General features: G+C 42.1%; 1 protein-coding gene across 1 annotated transcript; it reads left to right on the top strand.

Annotated features, from left to right (window-relative positions):
• Positions 1–310: 310 nt before the first annotated feature.
• nipsnap1 (nipsnap homolog 1 (C. elegans)) lies at positions 311–9,199 on the top strand (the record flags this gene model as incomplete). Its single annotated transcript, XM_083644606.1, has 10 exons — positions 311–357; positions 3,220–3,347; positions 5,167–5,212; positions 5,631–5,725; positions 6,023–6,093; positions 6,352–6,492; positions 7,496–7,527; positions 7,937–8,031; positions 8,740–8,823; positions 9,135–9,199. 10 exons carry the CDS (start codon positions 311–313, stop codon positions 9,197–9,199), a joined length of 804 nt encoding a protein of 267 aa, XP_083500732.1.
• Between the last annotated feature and the right edge of the window lie 12,014 nt (positions 9,200–21,213).

The following is a 21,213-nucleotide window of genomic DNA, read 5'->3' as shown; positions in this document are numbered from 1 at the left end:
TGTGTGACATTTGTATGCCACATCATCTTAAATGTATTACAGGTGGATTTTTGTTTTCAATCCAACTTTTTAGGCCCACTCAATTTATCAGGTCTGTCTGATCGATTGTGCTTATTGATCACTGCGCACTGCGTAACAGAGACGCGCGTCCCGTGTCTTTTTGAAACCCCCGGCGCTAACGTGCTTTTAGCCGTGGCTTTTATGGACTAGCAGTCAAAACAGCAGAGATAATAGTGAGCTAAACATTAACCGAGCTCTAGCTCTGTTTACATCGTGTCCAAAAATAGTGTTGCTTTCTTTTCAGAGGACCATGGCGACGACTAGTTTTGTGTGGCCTAAAGGAAAGTTGCTTTACAGGTATTCCGTCAATCTGCAGCAAGTGACCAGGTAAATAGTTTGTTTGTTATGCTAGCAATACGAATTGATGTGATGTGATTTGATTTGACTGTTCACAAGAAATCTGAAAGTCTCATGCATCTGCTGACTTCTTCCATTTTCTTGTCTAAAAGATCAATCATATAGCCTACTGTATTCATGAACCAACTCTTTACTTTGCCTAAAGGCTAAAATGAGCATCTATACTCGTAAACATAACGTTGATAGGCCTAACGTTAAGTTATGTTTTATTATTTATACTGACTGTGTGTGGGTTTTTCCAGTGTGTCCCCCCCCCCCCATCCCTCAATACAGCAACTAATTGCTATTGATAAGTAGGCATAACTCGTGCACTCGTACATTAATACGTGCATTAATGTTCTATTAACATGAATAGGTAGGAGACAGGGTCATAACTAGAAACCAGCAGGACAGTTTCCAAACCAACTTAATCATTAGCTGGATCAGTACTGTACTTTGTCCTGGCTGTAAACCATATTGCAAGGTGTTTCTCTTTACCTACACTAGACATGCTTATTTAACAACAAGATCAGTTAGGAGAGTGTTTTTATGTTTGCATAATACACGAGTAAAATACTTTAAACTAAACTAGCGTTATGTTATTTCCTTCAGAGGGTATAACACAACAGTTCCCTAAAACCGCTTGATCAGCTGAGCAGGCCATGTTCAGACTAGGAGGCCAAATCTGATTTGTGAACTTTAGTGACCTATTAATGACTTTATCCAGATTGGTTTTATGAGTCTGGACACTAGTCCAAGTCTGATTTGTGTCACTTGTCCCAAACCACATATGGAGGTAGTTCCCAATCTGCTTTCGACTGATGTGACTTCAGTGCGGACGCGCAGATCCACCAAATCTGATTTGAACGTCACTTGCAACTCGTCATCAAATGCTTCTGCGCAGGAAAACCACGTCACCAACGTACGTATTTACTGACACCCACGTCGTTGCCATAGCAACCCATGCACATAGGCTGTTTAGGTCTGGACACACAGATCCGACTTGAGAATCAGATTTGTGGCAGTGCGGACACACTCCCAAATCAATCGGAAACCAATCAAGATAATGATGATTAATGACTTTATCAGCTAATCAGATTTGCCTGTAATGTGAACATGGCCTTAGATTGACTCGTATCAGGTTATTTGGTGATATGTGTGACTCTGTGGTAGATATTCATGTTGTTGATACAGCAGCAGTGAATGATTTGATCAGGACTTGACAAGCTAGCTACTTGACAAGATCATGAGTAAAACAATGAAGCCTCCAGGATGCTATCTTTGATCAATGTCCTGTCTCACCACAAAACAGGCCCATTTTGAGTGCTTTAAATTTCACCAGGCAAGACCTTGAAAGTCATTTGAATTTGATGTCCAAGTGAGTGTGGGAACCCTGTAGGCTACAGTAGAAAGAAAGAAAGAAAGAAAGAAAGAAAGAAAGAAAGAAAGAAAGAAAGAAAGAAAGAAAGAAAGAAAGAAAGAAAGAAAGAAAGAAGTATAAACACAACATAAGGCCTCAGCTTGGGCCAGTAGCCTGAGAATTTCCTAATAATTTGGATTGATTATTCATTGTTATTTAAACTTGTATTATAGTTGGTCGGTCCTTGGGAGTGAAAGTGGGTGTCAAAATGTAGACGTACAACGTCACCCTCAATCTTCTCTGTATTTAGTTATTTCATATCTTAAACCACTTTGAGACTTGTTGTAAACAGTATTGTCCAGCTTCCTCATAATTATCATGCGGGTGAGTGACACATTTTGAAACCAGTGAGACTGGAAGGTTACATGCCAAGAAGACACACACGACATGCTCTTTAAGGCGTATCTACGGTGGAGCCAATGTAATAAATGTCAGTAGGACTGCTCGCCCTGGGTGGCAGCGCGGCGGTTGGAGAGACCAGACGTACTATGACTTGGGTTTGAACCCGCGCAAAACGGTGACACTGGATCTCTACCAGCGCGTTTCTCTGTATCTGATCATGACCTCTGACCTCCCCGTGGAGGGCAGGGTGCAAACAAAACTAACTTTCCCATGGAGATCAATGAAGTTGATCATGCTTTAAAAGCATAGTATGATCGTAGTATAGCTTTATGAGAGACGAGAGTCAACCGTGACATAAGCCACCCACTGCACAGTGCACATGGATAAACATATTGGTTTGGTTGAAGATTTCATCTCCTGATTGATCTTTTCGTTTTCACAGTTTTATTTTCAACTTTGCATGTGGCAATATATAGGTATCATGCTTTTATTTGCTTGTAACTATTGTGCAATCACTGTTTCAAAGAAGCATGATTTAGAAAAAGACAAACTGTATGTGCTTTTAATTAAATACTTGCAACATTTTCGTCAAGATTAGTACAATATGTTTTTGAGCCACCAACTGGTACAGTTCAGTTTTATGTAGTAGTGTGTTCAGCCCTGGCCCCTGAGTGAGAACCCTCCTTAAATCTGATTTTTCTGTTCTCCGCCTCTGAGAGACAGTTGCTCTCATGTTCAAATATTGATTGGAGCCTCCTAGACTAAAAGAAGAAGAAGAAGACAGGAAGTGAGTGAGTGGTCTTCATCTTTGATCAAACCCACAGCGACAGTGGGCAGAAACAAAGAGACGAGCTATTAGGCCCACTCACTTTACAGCATGCCCGCTTCGCATCTCAAAAGATGCCAGCAGAAGTATCTCTTAGCCCCGCCCCCCCCCCATATGCCATCCGCGTCTCCGTGCGTCTCATGTTTTCGTGTTGCTAAATACCAAATAGCTTCTCCGTTCTTTGTTGTCGCTTTCAGCCTTTGTGAAACTTTTCTTTCATCTCGTTTCTGTGTAGGAGGTTTTCGGAGAGCGGCGACAAAGGCTGGTTCCGTTCCCTGTTTGTGCACAAAGTGGACGCCAGGAAAGATGCCCACTCCAACCTGCTGTCAAAGAAAGAGACGAGCAACCTGTACAAAATGCAATGTAGGCATGACGCTTCTTCAGTGTGCTGCCTGTGCCTGCCAGCCAATGCCTTGTTTACTCTGAGCGAGGGGTCACTGAGGGTCAAACCCGGCCGAGTGGGATATAATTAGGCTACACCACATTGTCTTGAATTGGATTCAATTTAGCTTCTATATGACATTCAGTTTGTCTCCGCGGAAAACGGTGAAATACTTAACAATCATTTCATTGTATGTAGGCCCCAGTGACCTTATAGAAGACTAAATGAGACGATGCATTGATTATAGGATGGTATTCAGTAAGCATGGATGTAGGCCTGAGAGATATTGTCAAAACAATTTAGCCCTGTGATTATTTGACAGAATATTGCAATGGTGGTTCAAACTCCGATTTAGAAGTTGATTTTGCTCAAAAGAAATACATGTGTGTATGTCATACGTGTACAGGATTTCCTGAGTTTACTACTAGTATGATGATTTTTTTTTAACCAATATTGTACTTGATTTGTCCACCAAAGATTACCTGCAGCTGCAAAACACCATGGGCCATATCTTACGTCCAGTGCAAGGGCACGTGTTATCTTTGCTCGTTTCTACCACTCAGGATCTCCCTATTTCCCTTTTAATGACCACTAGGTCAGTACATCAAAGACCACTGGGTCAGTACATCAAGGGGCGGGTTTCAGCGACCCAGTGGTCATTAAAAGGAAAAGAAAAGGGAGATTTTGAGTGCTAGAAACTAGCAAAGATAACCCTTGCACTGGACATAAGATATGGCCCCTTGTTAAATCCATTTTGGACGCCCCTCTCTCTGTAAGCAACTAATTGCAGCCTCTGCGATTTGGAAATTGCAGAAGTTCATATTGTGATTCAGATTATTTTTCAGATGAATCTCTTCTTTAATCTCATCTCTACGTGCACGTGCCGCATACGGCCAGCATGCATTGGTGATTGATCGTGCTGCTTTTTTTTTTCTTTTTTTTTCCCATTTTTAATTAGTGCTAAATAATTTTAATTTATTTATCCTGGTTGCTGCTCCACCCTCTGCTGATCTGGGGAGAGCCGAAAACTGGCTCCATGCTTCCTCCGAGACATGGGCAGTTAGCCAGCCGCTTCTTTTCACCTGACAGGGGAAGCTGACAGGGACATAGCACGTGGGAGGTTCACGCTATTCCAACCAGTTCCCCTCCCTCCGAACAGGCGCCCTTAACGACCAGAGGAGGCATCACATCAGCAACCAGGATATTGCATGTTTTTGGTGAAGGGGGTTCCTATGAAGGAAACCCCCGGGAAGCACGGGGAGAACATGCAAACTCCACACAGAAAGGCCCTTTTGACGACCCCACCCGGGCGGTGGGCACTCGAGGACATGCGGACGGGCACGCATTCCTTCAGCGTTCACAGCGTCCCAGGTGGGAATCGAACCCAGGACCTTCGAGCTGTGAGGCGACAGCGCTTACCACTGCACCACCGTACCCCCCCGTATGTTATGCTGCTTAGCTACATTAAAGTCTCCAGTCTATGAAGTGTGGCATGTCACTTCAGGTACATTTGATTTAAGTGTGTACTCTTGCCTCTGTGTCGCAGAGAAGTGCTTTGATCTTTTCTGTGACGCGCATCCCACCACTGCTTCAGGCGTTTCATTTGCTCACTGTATCGGCCCTAGCCTGTTGAAAGTGATTCAGCAATGCCTTCTATAGACAGAACACAAGTCATTCAGAGTGTCTGAATGACTGTCTTACAGTATATAGACAGAAGTCATTCAGAGTGTGAAATTGCTTTGTTGGAGAATTCGATTGTAGCTTGTATTTTAAAACAACCATTTCCGATCTCTCTTTCAGTTCACAACGTCAAACCAGAGTGCCTGGAAGCCTACAACAGTCTGCAGTAAGTATTCTTCTCCACACTTGGAAGTGTCTTTTCACTGCTTTATATAATCACTCTGGAACAGCTTTACATAAACATTGGTGGACACAGGCTTTGGGCCAATAAACAGTTGATTTGATTTTGGTGATGATCTGGGATCACTGGACTACTAGCGCTTTTTGGCATTAAACATAACAGTGATAGATTTCATTCCAAATCCTACGGGTGTTTTTGCAGGGTCAATTTTCGATATAAATGATGTCTTTGTGCAACATGTGCAACAAGTTGGAGAATCAAGCTCTCCCATTTGCCTATTTATCTCTCTGTGTCTGTGTATATCCTAAAAACTATGACACTAAATTGGTTTATTGACACATTTACAGGATCAGTGTGTGTTAAGTATGTGTTAAGTATTTTTAATTTGTCATACTGACCTCAGGGTCGAGGTGCAGAACAGACTCCATCTTGACCAGGACTACCCATGTGAGGTGGTAGGAAGCTGGAATACCTGGTACGGGGAACAGGACCAAACTGGTGAGGAGCATTGCATCGGTGCATCATCACTTATAATCAAAGAGGAATAGAAAGGGAAATCACGTTTTCCACAATAAGGGAACTTCTACTCGGAGAAAAGAGAGAAACATGTCAGTGTTGCAGTTTGGTCCTAAATAATTTGGCAGACAAACATGCAGAGAAAATGTTCCATAATCAACCAGATGACTAAAACGCATTATAATATATAAACTCCTGATGGAGGAATCTGTTGGTTGTGTGGGTCGTTGTTATAGTTTACACAGTGCAACAGCGACATCTGCTGTTCTGTCTCTGCAGTGCATCTTTGGCGATATAGAGGAGGCTACCCCGCCTTGACTGAATGCCTCAACAAGTTGAACAATAACAAGGTACAGTAGGCTGTTAAGACTATTGGTTTATTTAAGCATTTCACATAGATATATGTATATATGTAATAATGGAAAATACAAAGTGCAGATGTGCTATAAAGATGAAAATGAAACTGGTATTAAACTGGTTGAATTGGAATCTAATTTGCTGAATTTTAGTTCAGCCATGAGGGGTAGGAAAGCTTTTGTATTTTAACATATCCTGTAAAGTGTATATTTTTATGTATTGCATGTTGTTATTACTTGTTCTCTCTTAAGGAATATTTAGAGTTTCGGAAAGAGAGGGCGAAAATGTTGATTTCACGACGGAACCAGCTTCTCCTGGAGTTCAGTTTCTGGAACGAGCCCCTGCCTAGACCAGGACCCAACATCTATGAAATGCGCACCTACAAACTCAAGGTAACTATATATGACTCAACAAAGAACCCCATTCATTTGGTAAACCATTGTCTACAGCAGTACAGTTTGAGGAGAAAGCCTTACAAAATCTGAATGTGAAATCCATAAATCATGCACTCAAATTGCTCCCAAATTGATAGACCGCACTCTTGGATATCGATAGGGACGGCATTCCATAGCTCGGTTGCCTTAAGGCGCAAAAACATGTAACTGCAAAGTCTTGGGTTCGAATCCGGCTTCTAAACTTTGTCGCACGTCATTCTCTCTCCAGTCTCCCCCGTCTATCTCTCAACTATCAAATAAGGGCACAAAATGCCCCCAAATGAATCATAAAAAAATATCACTGTTGTACTGAGACATTATTTGCATACTTGCAGCCTGCTTGTTGGCTTAAACGAGTCTCGCCATTCTCCTCTGACCTCATCTGCCACCGACTGGATGCATTTTGTTCACACTACTTTTGGGAAACCTTAGACACTGTAGTGTGCAGGAAGTTTGTCATTTCTGACATGCTGGAACTAGGTTTGTTTGGCTTTATACTTGGTACAGCTTCATTTTACACTCACTGGCTGGAGGAGTGAGCTGTATGCATAAAGAGATATGTACCTAATAAAGTGGCCACTGACTGTATAAACCAACTGATGAAATCTGTCTGCAACTGACACATGTAAAGTTCTTCCTGGGTCACACAACGGCTGCATCAAATATGAGCTTGTAGGTTGGTCGAAACATGTTGTGAATGCACTGATAAACTGGTTTGACTGTCACAGTGCTGTCTAGTGCTGTCTAGTGCTGCCTAGACTGTCTAGACTGTCTAGTGCTTCTTGTATTGGTGCATCACAGCTAGGATGAGATAGTCAGTCAGGTTTGCTTGTTTAAAGCTGTGTCTGTCATCATCCCACCATCTGATAAAGCGCTCCAGAAGGGCTGCAGCAGGGATGCAGCTCTGAAATATTTTCTTTGTAACTGTTCATCTTTAACCTCGCCCTCATATCTGTTTCAGCCAGGAACCATGATTGAATGGGGAAACCACTGGTAAGGCTTGACAAGCTTAATATACACTACACACCTAATATACGCAAAAACAAATACTGTATATACACTACACTACTATACTACTGCCAAAAGTATGGACCTGATGTACTTTGTTTTTCATTATCTTAAAGCCATTTTGATCTACTGTATATACCGTGTATATACAGTATATATAATATAAAATATTTGTTTTTAGTTCTTCAACACTTTTTGGGACACTGCATAATTCCATTTTTGTTATTTCATAGTATTGATGTCTTTACTATTATTCTAAAATGTGGAAAATAGTAAAACAAACAACAACAAAAACGTGGCCACACTTTTTTTCATACCCGGGGCAAGTGTCTCTGTAAGATATCTCAGATGTGTTCTTGCTTTAAATTCCTGGTAATAATATTTCTCACCACAGGGCGAGGGCGATCAAATACAGACAGGAAAACAATGAAGCAGTGGGCGGGTTCTTCTCGCAGATCGGCGACCTGTATGTCGTTCATCACTTGTGGGGTGAGTACATGTTAAGTTAAGTTAAGTTAAGTCCCACTGATTGTCACACACCTGAGTGTGCGAAATTTGTTCTCCGCATTTGACCCATCCCCTGGGGGAGCGGTGAGCGGCAGCAGTGCCGCACTCGGGAATCATATGGTGATCTAACCCCCCAATTCCAACCCTTTGTGGGCTACGTCACCTCACCTCACCTCACCTCTGGTTTTTCATTTGTTTTGGGGCGTCGGTATACTTTAATTATCGGGCTCCGCCCACTGAGGATGAACTCAACCAATGAGATTATTTCTGCCTCCGGAGCAGCTCTGCCTATGAGAAATGTTTGTGCGGTATAACCAAAACTTTCATCAAATAGTATTGATTTCATATGGAAAAAATTACATTTGACAATAAGTATCTATGGTACATGAATAGCACTGCTGCACTTTCCTAAGGGCTTCACCATTCCACTTTACTAACTACAGCAACTTTTATACTTTTTTTGCAACTTGTGCACTTTGCCTACAATGCAGAATGTATATGTCTTATGTCTTCTCTTGTTTTCATCTGGTTTCTTATGCGTCTGTCTTTTTTGCCATGTTTCTCATAGTATTTCCTTTTTGAATGACGCGAGGTTTGTGACCAAGAAATTCCAGTGCAGTTTTTAATGTAAATGTCAAACAAACTACTTGAAAAGTAGTTAATTGATGGTTTGATGACTTCTGTTTAAAGCTTACAAAAGCCTCCAGTCCCGGGACGACACCAGGAACTCAGCCTGGCTGAAGGAGGGCTGGGATTCCACTGTGTATTATACAGGTATGGTGACAAATCTTTTGTGTCAAATAATTGATTGATTTAGTAAGTAGCTGTGTAATAAGTGGGGTAATGTACAGCGAGCTGGTCAATTTTGGAAAATAACAGCCTGACAGGCTGATCAGATCACCGACGCGCAGCGGATCAATGTATTGATCAAATTGAAGAATTTTAACTATTCAATGATGATGCAAAGTTATAATTTCATACCTGTCCTGCCCCCTCATTTCCATGTACTTTTAAGTCCATGTTGTTTTAACAAAGAAACATTGATTGTTAAACTCTTGTACTCTGTTACTCTGTCTCCTCCTCAGTGCCGTTGATCAGAAGCATGGAGTCTAGAATAATGATTCCCACCAAAAGTTCGCCATTACAATGAGGATATGGCTCGAGTATCTTGAGGAAGGAAACATCTTCTGATTTTATTAAACTTGCACCCTAGCCAGTCAGCTATGAAAAACAATGAAACCTGTGCTCTGCATATATTTGGGGGAATATTTAAATACCCACATTTCATGAACCATAGGTCAAATATGTAAAAGGGAGAAAAAATAAATAAAATGAGCCTAATGCTATGTTGCATTTTGAATATGAAATAGTAGCTATATAGAGTAAGAATTGTCTCTTGTGATTTAGTGCCAAGTACTGTATGTTGCTGCTTTGTTATTTTATTCATTGTGAATTAATCAGCCATGTGATGTCACACTGAGGGGATGTCCTATACAGTAGGCTTTTGTGAGCGTGCAATTATGAATGATACTGATTAGATCATGTTGAGCTTATTGTCAAACATCTATTTGACAAATAAAACAAAAACAGGCTACTCTACCTCATTGTTTATATGGAAAGAAAACGTTGACACATTTCCAAGATAATTAAAATGACCATCACTTTGTTGATTATTTATTTTTTATCTGCAGTGATCAGTGTCAGCTTACAGGAGCAAAAGTATGACTTCTAGTATGAAGTGGCGTGTATTTTTCAAAATAAAAGTAATTAAGTAATCAAATGTTTCTCCAGTGTAATACTAAGAAGATTCTCTACCCGAACCCGAGTAGGGCCGGGCTCCTGGTCAGATATAATACTATTTAAAAATATATATATACATATATACATATATATATATATATATATATATATATATATATATATATATATATATACCGGTATATATATATATATATATATATATACATACATACATACATACATACATACATACATACATATATGTATATATATATATATATATATATATATATATATATATATATATATATATATATATATAAAATTGGGGTAATATTTGGTGTGATGGTCAGAATGTTATAACATTGTAACCTTAAAACCGTATGTATTGTATTCATAAGACTGAACAGACAACATGGATGTTTAGATAAACAGCCAACTTACTAAGAAAATTGGGGTGTTCTGGTGGCTCGCAGCTCCCATAAATGCAGTCACGGAAGTCTCCACATAGCACGTTATAGTTTCTGAATTTAGTTGGCTATATTTTAACATTCTAAACAAAGAATCTGTCAGATATTGGTAAGAAAGTTCATTTCCCAGTCAAAAGCAAGCAGTGGCCTAATTATCAATCGCATAGATGAAGAAATGCTGTAAGCAGTCCTGCCCAAAACGGAATTGTTCAATGTTTTGCCTGAGTTGTCAACACGCAGCATGGATCCACTCATACAAGCCCACTGTGACAGACCAGCCTTTGGAAAGACAACCGACTGTGCCAAGTGCAAGAACCATTTCCACTACACACGTGCAAAACATAAGAATGGTTGTGGATTGGTATGGTTAACGGTGCACAAAATGAATTCAGAATGAAATGTACTTAGAAATAAATGATTTATAATATTGCAGTAGCTAGTAGCCTATTTACGTGAAAGCGCTTGAATGTTGAATTCATTTCAATCTCCTTGATATGGGTTTCGATCTAATAATACATACGGTAGGCTACTTATATGCAGTTGGGCAAGTTACTTTCAAAATGTAATCTACTACATACAACTAGTTACTTTCATTTGAAAGTAATAAGTTACTTTACAATATTACTTTCCGTGTAGAGTAACTCGTTACTTATTACACCACTTTTGCATTACTTTTACCAAAACAACAGCAGCAGCAGAATGACATTGCCGCCCCGGAACCACCCTGGAATCAACTGTTTTGAAGTCAGTAAACAATGCAAAATTCTAAATGTTATTATTTTCCTTTGTTATAGTGGTTATTTGCATAAAAACACATGGTTTGATTAGGAAATGATTGTATCTTTTTTAAATATGTACTTTGATTTAATAATGTAACTAAATTTGTAACTTGAGTTACTTGACAAAGTAACTGGTATAATATTACTGAAATCCTATAATAAGTTATATTACTGAGTTACTGCTAAAAGTAATATATTACATGTAATATGTTACTTTTGTAATGAGTTACCCCCAACACTTCTTATATGTGACAGCATTACCTCCCAACTACTGTTATTCACCTTTGAATTTACTATACTGGAAAATGTAGAGATCTTTAACTGGTCTGGCTTGATCCTTTATCACCGTGGTTCTCATGGGGTCATTGAGGGCTATTTAAAATACAAGGTCTGAAAGTATTTTGATACAAATTACATCTTATTTTTCTCTGTCCAGCCAAATACAAATTACAAAATACACAAATGTATTTGAAATACATGTAGTTAAAATACTGCCCATCTCTGCTTGTTTCACCGACAGAGAGTTTGTCTAATGCTTCTTTCAGTGGAGAACTCAAGTGAAAGAACAAATGAAAAAAATCACATCTTCAAATGCGCTTGAGTTTGAAGTGTTTTTTCGGTTTTATTAAACAAAACAATAATGGCTGTAATCGACAAAAAACTATGTACATGTTGATTATTTGTCTTAAATGACAGTGAACCCTGACACCACTATACATCAGATGGCAATAAGTCATTTTGTTGTAGGCTCATAGGCCACACACCCATTTAGGGGGACAGCCACCATAGAAAAAGACTTCAAAAAAGACTTAAAATACTTCAAACTATTTACTGTCACTAACGATAAAAAACAACATACAGGTTAGAAAAAAACGCTATATTATTATAAACACCCACCATAGAAAAAGACTGTACAAGAAGCCGAAAATACTTCAAACTATTTACTGTCACTAATGATAAAAAACAAACAAACATACAGGTTAGAAAAAAACACTATATTATTATTAACATTTTCACATTTAAGATGAACTGAACTGGCAGGACCGGACTTCTTCCTCAGCACAGCCTACACCCAGCCATGCTACAGCTACTATGGGGGCTGGGGGAGGCCTGCACCGGGGAAGCATCACCATGCGTTGGAGTCGGTGGAGGACTGGGGCTGCAGCTGGGGGTGACGGTGAGGGGCTGAGCGAGCTAAAGCTGGGGGTGACGGTGAGGGGCTGAGCGAGCTAAAGCTGGGGGTGACGGTGAGGGGCTGAGCGAGCTAAAGCCGGGCTGTGAAACTGGGGGGAGAATTGAGACATGGTGGAAATGGGGGGAGGAGCTGGCTTGCAGGGTTGTTGCTAGTCAGTCATTTTGCAGCACAGAAGCAGCCATGCTCTGGATGATGGGAGACTTGAGCTGAGGAAGGAGGCTGATCATGGAGGCTGAGCTGCTGGCGTATATGTTCCTGACAGTCTGCAGGGAAATACAAGGCATTAGATCATGCTAGAAACCTATTTAATCTTATTGAGACTGCACTGTAGGCAATAGGCATCCAACTCACCATGAACTTGGTTTTCCCCTCATTCACTGTCAGCACATTTCTGGCCATGCGCTGCATGACCGGCTTCAGGTGGGCCTCGTGGTACGTTGAGTACTGCTGCTGTGGAAGAGACTGCAAGAGAGAGATACATTCAGTCAAGTGTTGTTTGATTCTTTAAGTCCTGTCATTTGCATTATGAACTCATGTTGACTTGCTTCAGTCAACCTTTGACTCCATTTGTAGCTCTATACATGATAGACTTCAGCTCACCCATGACCGCCCATCCAGCAGCAGCTGGGAGAGGCAGAGGGAAGCAGCACCGATCTCAGACGGCCGATACTGCACCATGTCATAATCAAGCAGACTCAGCTCCATGAGGTACTTGGCCAGCAGACGTGTCTGGAAAGAAGACTAGACAGAGAGAAGACAGTCACTTTGAGAGCCCCGATGACAAACTACATGAAGACAGGAGACAAAATTCCAACTCTCCAACATCTATCTATCTATATATCTATCTATGAAATGCCTTCTGCCAATGGCCATAAATGCATGTAGTATTCATCCCAAGGTGTTGGGAACTATTTTGTGTGGTGTTGTAGGGAACTATTTAGTAGACAAACTCACGCTTTCAACCTTTGAAACCCTCCTGAGAAAGTGGAGTGGCACAGGGCGCCCGAGATCAAAGTTGAGGGTCCTCAACATGAGCTGCTCCATCTCCACAATCTGGGCCTTTGTGAATGCATGGTCTGTGTAGTAGGCCAACTTGTCAATCTCAAGACGGTGGTACCGCTCCTCATACTTTGACGCCAGCAGCATGGCGGTCACACCGACAAGCTGCAGATTGGCGCGAGACACTGCCACTGGCTGGACCTGCAGCATATTAAGAAGAATGTCAGCTAGTTCACAGAAAGCTAAACAAGAAAACCTTTAAAACAGTTTTTTTTTACCTGTAGAAAACGGTCCAGGATGGCAACCATGAGGTACAACGTCTCCTGAAGCAGCCCGAACCAGGAGTGAACCTCGACCATCCAGTCAACGAGCTCAGCTCGCATGAGTCCAGTGATTTGGGAACCCTGCATGTACTTTGGTCGCACAGCCAGCTGCACCTGTGGAGACAGGACAGAACAAATGGTAAACCGACAAATAAACCGACAGTCTTACCTCAGTTTTCAAAGTAAATGAGGTAAATGGATGGAGGAACAGGTTTGAGGTAGGACTTTGGAATGTATATTTTTATTTGATGTTTGTGTGTATATATATTATGCACTGATCCCTGTTCTTTGTTGTACAGTGTAATCGGCTTATATTGATCACGGTTATAGTAGTCTCGCTGGCCAGCCTCCTCTCCCTTCCGTGAGAGTCGTCTGGCTGCACGGAAACAGGCAACTGGGATAAGCCCTCCCCTGCTCTACAGCTGCTCCCCATTGGAACGACTGTTTCAGTCGCTGCCAGATGTCCGCTCCCCGCTTATTACAAGCTCTGTCATTGGCTCCGACCATGTCAATCAGAGCGGCTTCCGCTCCCTCCTCCCTGTGTGTCGCTGTAAAAAGTGCCCTGCCGCCTCAGTGAAAACAACAACGCTAACTAGCTAGCAAGCTAACGGCAGAAACCTACACGCTAGCTCGTTGCTACATGCTGAAAATGGCAAGTTGGATTGTTGGAAACTATTTTCCAAGGGCACTGTCGCCAAGCGCCGCCCATCGTAATCCCACAATGGAGACCTGCGCCGCCAGACTCATCTCCCGGTAGGGAGGGGAGGCTGGCCAGCGAGACTACGGTTATAGTGATCAACCGCTTATATTGATGAAAAAGCTTGGTCCCGAATCATTCCTATACACATGCTGTTTAAATAATTTGCTTATATCAATACTCTACTTACAGTGATCATTTTGGGCCTTGTCCCACCTGAGAACAATGTATGAATTGTATTATTTTCTTTACTTACAAACTGCCAAAAATGAGCCAACGAGATACAGCAGCGATACTCAGTGCATGTCTGTCTGTATATGGAGAGATACAGCAGTGATACTCAGTGCATGTCTGTCTGTATATGGACGGAGAGATACAGCAGTGATACTCAGTGCATGTCTGTCTGTATATGGAGAGATACAGCAGTGATACTCAGTGCATGTCTGTATGTATATGAAGAGATACAGCAGTGATACTCAGTGCATGTCTGTCTGTATATGGAGAGATACAGCAGTGATACTCAGTGCATGTCTGTCTGTATATGGAGAGATACAGCAGTGATACTCAGTGCATGTCTGTCTGTATATGGAGAGATACAGCAGTGATACTCAGTGCATGTCTGTATGTATATGGAGAGATACAGCAGTGATACTCAGTGCATGTCTGTATGTATATGGAGAGATACAGCAGTGATACTCAGTGCATGTCTGTATGTATATGAAGAGATACAGCAGTGATACTCAGTGCATGTCTGTATGTATATGAAGAGATACAGCAGTGATACTCAGTGCATGTCTGTCTGTATATGGAGAGATACAGCAGTGATACTCAGTGCATGTCTGTCTGTATATGGAGAGATACAGCAGCGATACTCAGTGCATGTCTGTCTGTATATGGAGAGATACAGCAGCGATACTCAGTGCATGTCTGTCTCTATATGGAGAGATACAGCAGTGATACTCAGTGCATGTCTGTCTGTATATGGAGAGATACAGCAGTGATACTCAGTGCATGTCTGTCTGTATATGAAGAGATACAGCAGTGATACTCAGTGCATGTCTGTCTCTATATGGAGAGATACAGCAGTGATACTCAGTGCATGTCTGTCTGTATATGGAGAGATACAGCAGTGATACTCAGTGCATGTCTGTATGTATATGAAGAGATACAGCAGCGATACTCAGTGCATGTCTGTCTGTATATGAAGAGATACAGCAGCGATACTCAGTGCATGTCTGTCTGTATATGGAGAGATACAGCAGTGATACTCAGTGCATGTCTGTATGTATATGGAGAGATACAGCAGTGATACTCAGTGCATGTCTGTCTGTATATGGAGAGATACAGCAGTGATACTCAGTGCATGTCTGTCTCTATATGAAGAGATACAGCAGTGATACTCAGTGCATGTCTGTCTGTATATGGAGAGATACAGCAGTGATCGCGGCATCTCAGTCTGTGGAGAGATGGCGGCATCTTTGTCTACGCGAGACCACTGTGTTTGAAACAGCTAAAGGCCTAATTTATTGTATGTATTATTAAAGTCAATAACATTCATTTACTTTATATGTGCTGTATTCATGTCATACATATACAAATGTCAATTAGCATGAGAAATAAAGAAAAAGAAAAAATCGGTTATAATCATCTGTTTATAGTGATTGATTTGACCTGTCCCGAGGTGATCCCTATAAGAGAAGTGCACCGTATTGTTTCGTCTGTCTAAGACCAAGGACCACGATAGAAACAAGTCTAGGACTTTATTGTGTGTCTTTGCTTGATGTTTTATTCAGATGCGTGTCTTTTTATGTCGTGTTTTTAACCTAGCGTCAAATCAATCAATCAATCAAAAGCATGATTTACCTCAAGGAGGCGCAGATAGGCATCGATGTCTTCGACGTATTCAGCGCAGCACTGTGGCATCATGTCTCCAAATCCATCCTGGTCATCCATGTCCTCCATAGAGAAGAGCGTCTGTGAGAAAGCCGGGCACAGTTCCATGGGCTCCTCGTCCATGCACACATCGGCTGTCTCCTCTGCCACGGGGTGGAGCGGGGCTTCCTCCTCCTGACAGGTGGAAGCAGAGTGATGCATTTTGTGTGTGCTAGAGAGAAAGTGGGTGGGTGAGTGAGTGTGAGTGTGAGTGTGAGTGTGAGTGTGTGTGTGTGTGTGTGTGTGTGTGTGTGTGTGTGTGTGTGTGTGTGTGTGTGTGTGTGTGTGTGTGTGTGTTCTCTACCTGTCTTTTCAGACGCTTGGATTCTGGTTGGTCAAATCTCCCCTCACTACGTCTCTTCCTGCTGCAGGAAGGGGAAGCCTATGAGGAAAACAGCACAAACAATGACAAACCACTCTACTGCATTTCTACTTTTTACATTTCAGCTACCATGCACCATGATGACATCTTTCCCACATGTTACATCCATAGTAGCCTGAGAAGCTAAAGACCTGATCAAAACACAGTATTCTGCCCTCAGTAGCGTGTTGAGGTGCTACTAGTCTCATGATTGAACTAGCTTGGCACATAGCTTAACAGGTTTCTTCAATAAAACACTGTGAAACTACATGTCTTTGATGGTGAGAGGAAACCGGAGCACCGGGAGGAAACCCGCACGAACACGGGGAGAACGTGCAAACTCCACAAAGGACCTGGGACGGACCAGGGTTCCAACCCGGGATCTTCTTGCTGTGAAGCAGCAGCTCTAACCACTGATCCACCATGCTGTTGCATTGCATTATTTGGATATTTTACCAATTCCAGTTCTGCTTTTCACTTCTCTGTGTAGATATTGTAGATAACCTCATGTGTGCCATGTGTTCACTGTAAAACCAATTTCTTTGTGGACTGATAATCAATTAAATAACCCCTTGAAGTACATGTTGAAGACATTTTGGTTCTCAATTTTAGATGCTTACCTGCTTGCTCCCGTCATCCAAGTCTCTCCATTGCTCCACTATAGCTCTGTTCACCTGGTGCGGAGCTGGGGGGTTTTCTGTTTCTGCTGCTGGCACTCTGAAGAACAGGATTCAAGTCAGCAAAACAAACTGAACCAAAATACAATTCCTACCCGTCCACACACTTAATTACCACCTTCACCAATGTAAATTTCAATTGAATGAACCGTCATCATGCTCAAAAGATATAAAAAAAAAATGCTCATTATTTATGCTCCTGAAGTTCTATTCAATACCTTTTAAGAGCCTTTTTAAGACATTTTCAATATATTTTAAGACTCAACGTCACTTTCATCACGATACCATATTATATAAATTCTACATTCAAAAAGTAAATGACCAACCTTTCAGCAGCCTCTCTCTCTCTCTGTCTCTCTCTCTCAAGCAGCTCCTGCTCCAGGTGCTCCTCTTCCTCTGCCTGCCGCTTGGCCAAGAGCTCCTGTTGGCGCTTCTCTTCCTCCTTTGGTTTAAAAATAAACAAATACAAATAAATCAATAAAAGACAGGCTTACAAGAAAAGCCTAATCACTATCTGAAGGTAAACAAAATTTACATCGCAATGAATCAACTGTCGATTGTTTTCTCGATTAATCAATTTGTTTATTGGTGTGTGTGTGTGTGTGTGGTGTGACTGTGTGTGTGTGTGTGTGTGTGTGTGTGTGTGTGTGTGTGTGTGTGTGTGGTGTGGTGTGGTGTGTGTGTGTGGTGTGACTGTGTGTGTGTGTGTGTGTGTGTGTGTGGTGTGTGGTGTGTGTGGTGTGGTGTGTGGTGTGTGTGGTGTGATGTGACTGTGTGTGTGTGTGTGTGTGTGTGTGTGTGTGTGTGTGTGTGTGGTGTGTGTGGTGTGGTGTGACTGTGTGTGTGTGTGTGTGTGTGTGTGTGTGGTGTGGGGTGGTGTGGTGTGGTGTGGTGTTTGTGTGTGGTGTGACTGTGTGTGTGTGTGTGTGTGTGTGTGTGTGTGTGTGTGTGTGTGTGTACACTCACAGCCAGAGAGCTTGACTGGGGCCCAGCACTGGTTCTGTCTGTCTCTGGAAACCACTGCTGGGGCAACAGTGCTGTTTTGGAGGTGGGGACATCTTGGTTGAGATGATTTTTAACTTTGGGGAGCTTTGGACAAAGCACGGCAAGTCGCTGCTTCCTGTCCGTATGCTCCTCTTGCTCCATCTGAAATCAAAGGGTTTAGGCGATTATGCACACGATACCATTTAGCCCAGATCGCTTGCATGGAGAGCAGATCACAGCAAAACGTCTCCTTCACTCAGAGTCAGACATGCCATATTATAGCTAGTTCAACACAACTCATGTTGCTTCATAACATTACCTTCGTGTTAACTGGCACGCGTGGACCGTTTGTGATCTCGCCAAGAACAGCTCTCATTTGACCAGCTGCTGGGGCGTTCCGCATCTGGACTGGGTTGTCCTCTTCCTTGGCGGGCAGCAGCTGTTTCCTCCCAGCTTTCAGGTTACGCACGGCTACCTCGAGCATCTCGCCATCTCGCATCTCGCGTCTCGCATGTACGGCCTGGGCTCTGTGTAGAATTTTAGACGCTTTGTTCACGTTACCTTAAGGAGAACCAGGAAGAAAAGTTAGCATACTGTATACATACAGTACACGACAATGTTGTGCAGCAGGTATCTATTCCATATATCAGGTTTCTGTCAAATAACTACAATAAATAACAGTACTGTATGGAGCAGTATACCTTGAGAGACCTCGAACTGGGCGTGTGCCACATGGACAAAGGCAAAGCGGGTGCAGTTGCATTTTGCAACGGTGAAGTAGTCCTTTGCGTCTTCTGGGTCTTCAATCCTACAAAAGAATGAAAAAACAAACAAACAAAAAACAGCTACTTTTAGATAACTACTGACAAACTGACTACTGACAGCGTTACATGATAGCATGCATATTCTTTGAACAGTAGATATTTCCACCAACACTCACCCCCTGAGTTCTGCATGTCTGACCAGCATTCTGGCGTAGCTCTCGTTCTTGCTGTATTTCACAATTGGCAATTTGGAGAATACTGCAGAATAACGGTCGAGCAGCTTGTTACGGAGGTCCACGTCTGTGTCAGGGCTGCCTGTCTTCTCCAGGTTAAGCAGATATGCCCAACACGACTCGGGAGTAACTGCCAGGGATCAAACACAATTGATCAAAATGACATCAAATGACTATAAATGTCCCAATGTCCACACTGATCTGCAGTAAGGATGTATAAATACTACACAGCGCTGGATGGACAGTGTGCCATACTCTCTCAATAATATGATACCTTTCATCCTAGAGGTGCCCCTCCTGTCCTGCCTTGGCAGGAGTGTGGTGGTGGAGTCCACCATTGGCTCGTCCTCGCAGGGGCGAGGCACTGGGGCACTTGTCTGTTCCTCACAACAGACATGTTGTACTTTTCCTGTCTGCAGGCTTTGTAAGGCAGCCTCCAAAGCTTCTTTGGGTTTGGCCTCCACTTCAATTGCCCTCTGCAAAATGTAGATGGCTCTCTCTGTGTTGCCTGGTAAGATACGACAGCAAGACACTGAATCATCTCACATAATACCACAAGTCATGAGAATAAGTTGATATATTCCTTCATATTTTTTACGACAAAATGCATATCTCTTTACCTTGAGAATGCACAAACTGTGCATGAGCAATGTGGACAAATGCAAAATCCTGGCATTGAAATCCGGCGATATTGAAGCAGACTTGTGCCTCATTGACATCTTGGATTCTAGTAGAACAGAAAAAAATGGGGGGGGGGGGGGGGTGTTTATAATACAGTATATCCACCAAAATGTAATTTGATAAGCATATCAAAATGACTTATGTTGGTTGATTATTTCAGCATGCAATCAGAGGCTGGAAGAGGTTAAAGTAGGTCTTGAAATAGTAGGTTAAACATTATAGCTACTCACGCTTTCAGCTCTGCAAATCTGACCAACATCCTGGCATAGCTGTCATTTTGACCGTGGTTTACCATTGGCATATTGGAGAACACTGTTGTATAAAGGTCCATGAGCCTGGTGAGATGGTTACGATCCAGGTGAGGGTCAGCTTTCTTCTCCAGGTCCATCAGATATGTCCAGCAACTCTCGGGAGAGTTTAAGCCAATGACCTGGTTAACATTGTCGGTATCTAACAATAAATGATGTGAGGTGTTAAAATCAGTTTATCGCGTACGGACAAATGGAAACTGGTGAATTTTAATCTCACAATGACAGGGCAATTAGGTGAACACTTACCTTCGTCGAGATACTTTTTAATTTTGTCCAGCTTCTGAAGAAGCACGGCAAGTCGCTGCTTTCGGTCCATATGCACCTCTTGCTTCATCTGAAATCGAGGGTTTAGGCGATTATGCACAACATAAGATTTAGCGCAGATATCTTGCATGGAGTGCAAACTGCAAACCACACCAAATCTCCTTTCAAAAATCTGTCAGTTTAATGTTTCCTTAGCAAAGGCCTAGTACAGTACAGTACATATGACGTAGGTCTATATGTCTTTAGAACCCTCTCTTCAATTCAGATACATTCAACACACCAAACAGCACTTATTTCAATTAGAGAAGTAACGTTTAACAGGGGATAGATCCCGATCTACTGGTTGGTGAGCACTGGTTTAAACTCTACCTGGTTACATGAACAGAAAAGCAAGACACCACCACAGAGAGAATAGGAGGCATCTCTCATTAACACAGTCCAGTCATTTGTGAAATAAGGTTTTTCCACACAGCTTCACATGGAGCCATTTCACAGCAACCGTTTTGAGGTGGGAAAGCAGTAGCCTACCTAAAGCAGGTGTAACCTGCATGAATTATGGTTCCATGTTCCAGTGCCAAGGCCCTCATCAACAATGTTATTAATTGATTACACTTGCTTTACTTCCTGCTTACAACCTCAAAACAATGCTGGGCCTGAACGGTTGCGATTTCACAGCAACCGTTTTGAGGTGGGAAAGCAGTAAGTAAAGCAGGTGTAACCTGCATTAATTATGGTTCCATGTTCCAAGGCCCTC

The sequence above is a fragment of the Poromitra crassiceps genome (assembly GCF_964638095.1).
Source record: "Poromitra crassiceps genome assembly, chromosome: 10".
NCBI classification, from domain to species: Eukaryota; Metazoa; Chordata; class Actinopteri; order Beryciformes; family Melamphaidae; genus Poromitra; species Poromitra crassiceps.
This window is presented reverse-complemented; position numbering and strand designations above follow the sequence as displayed.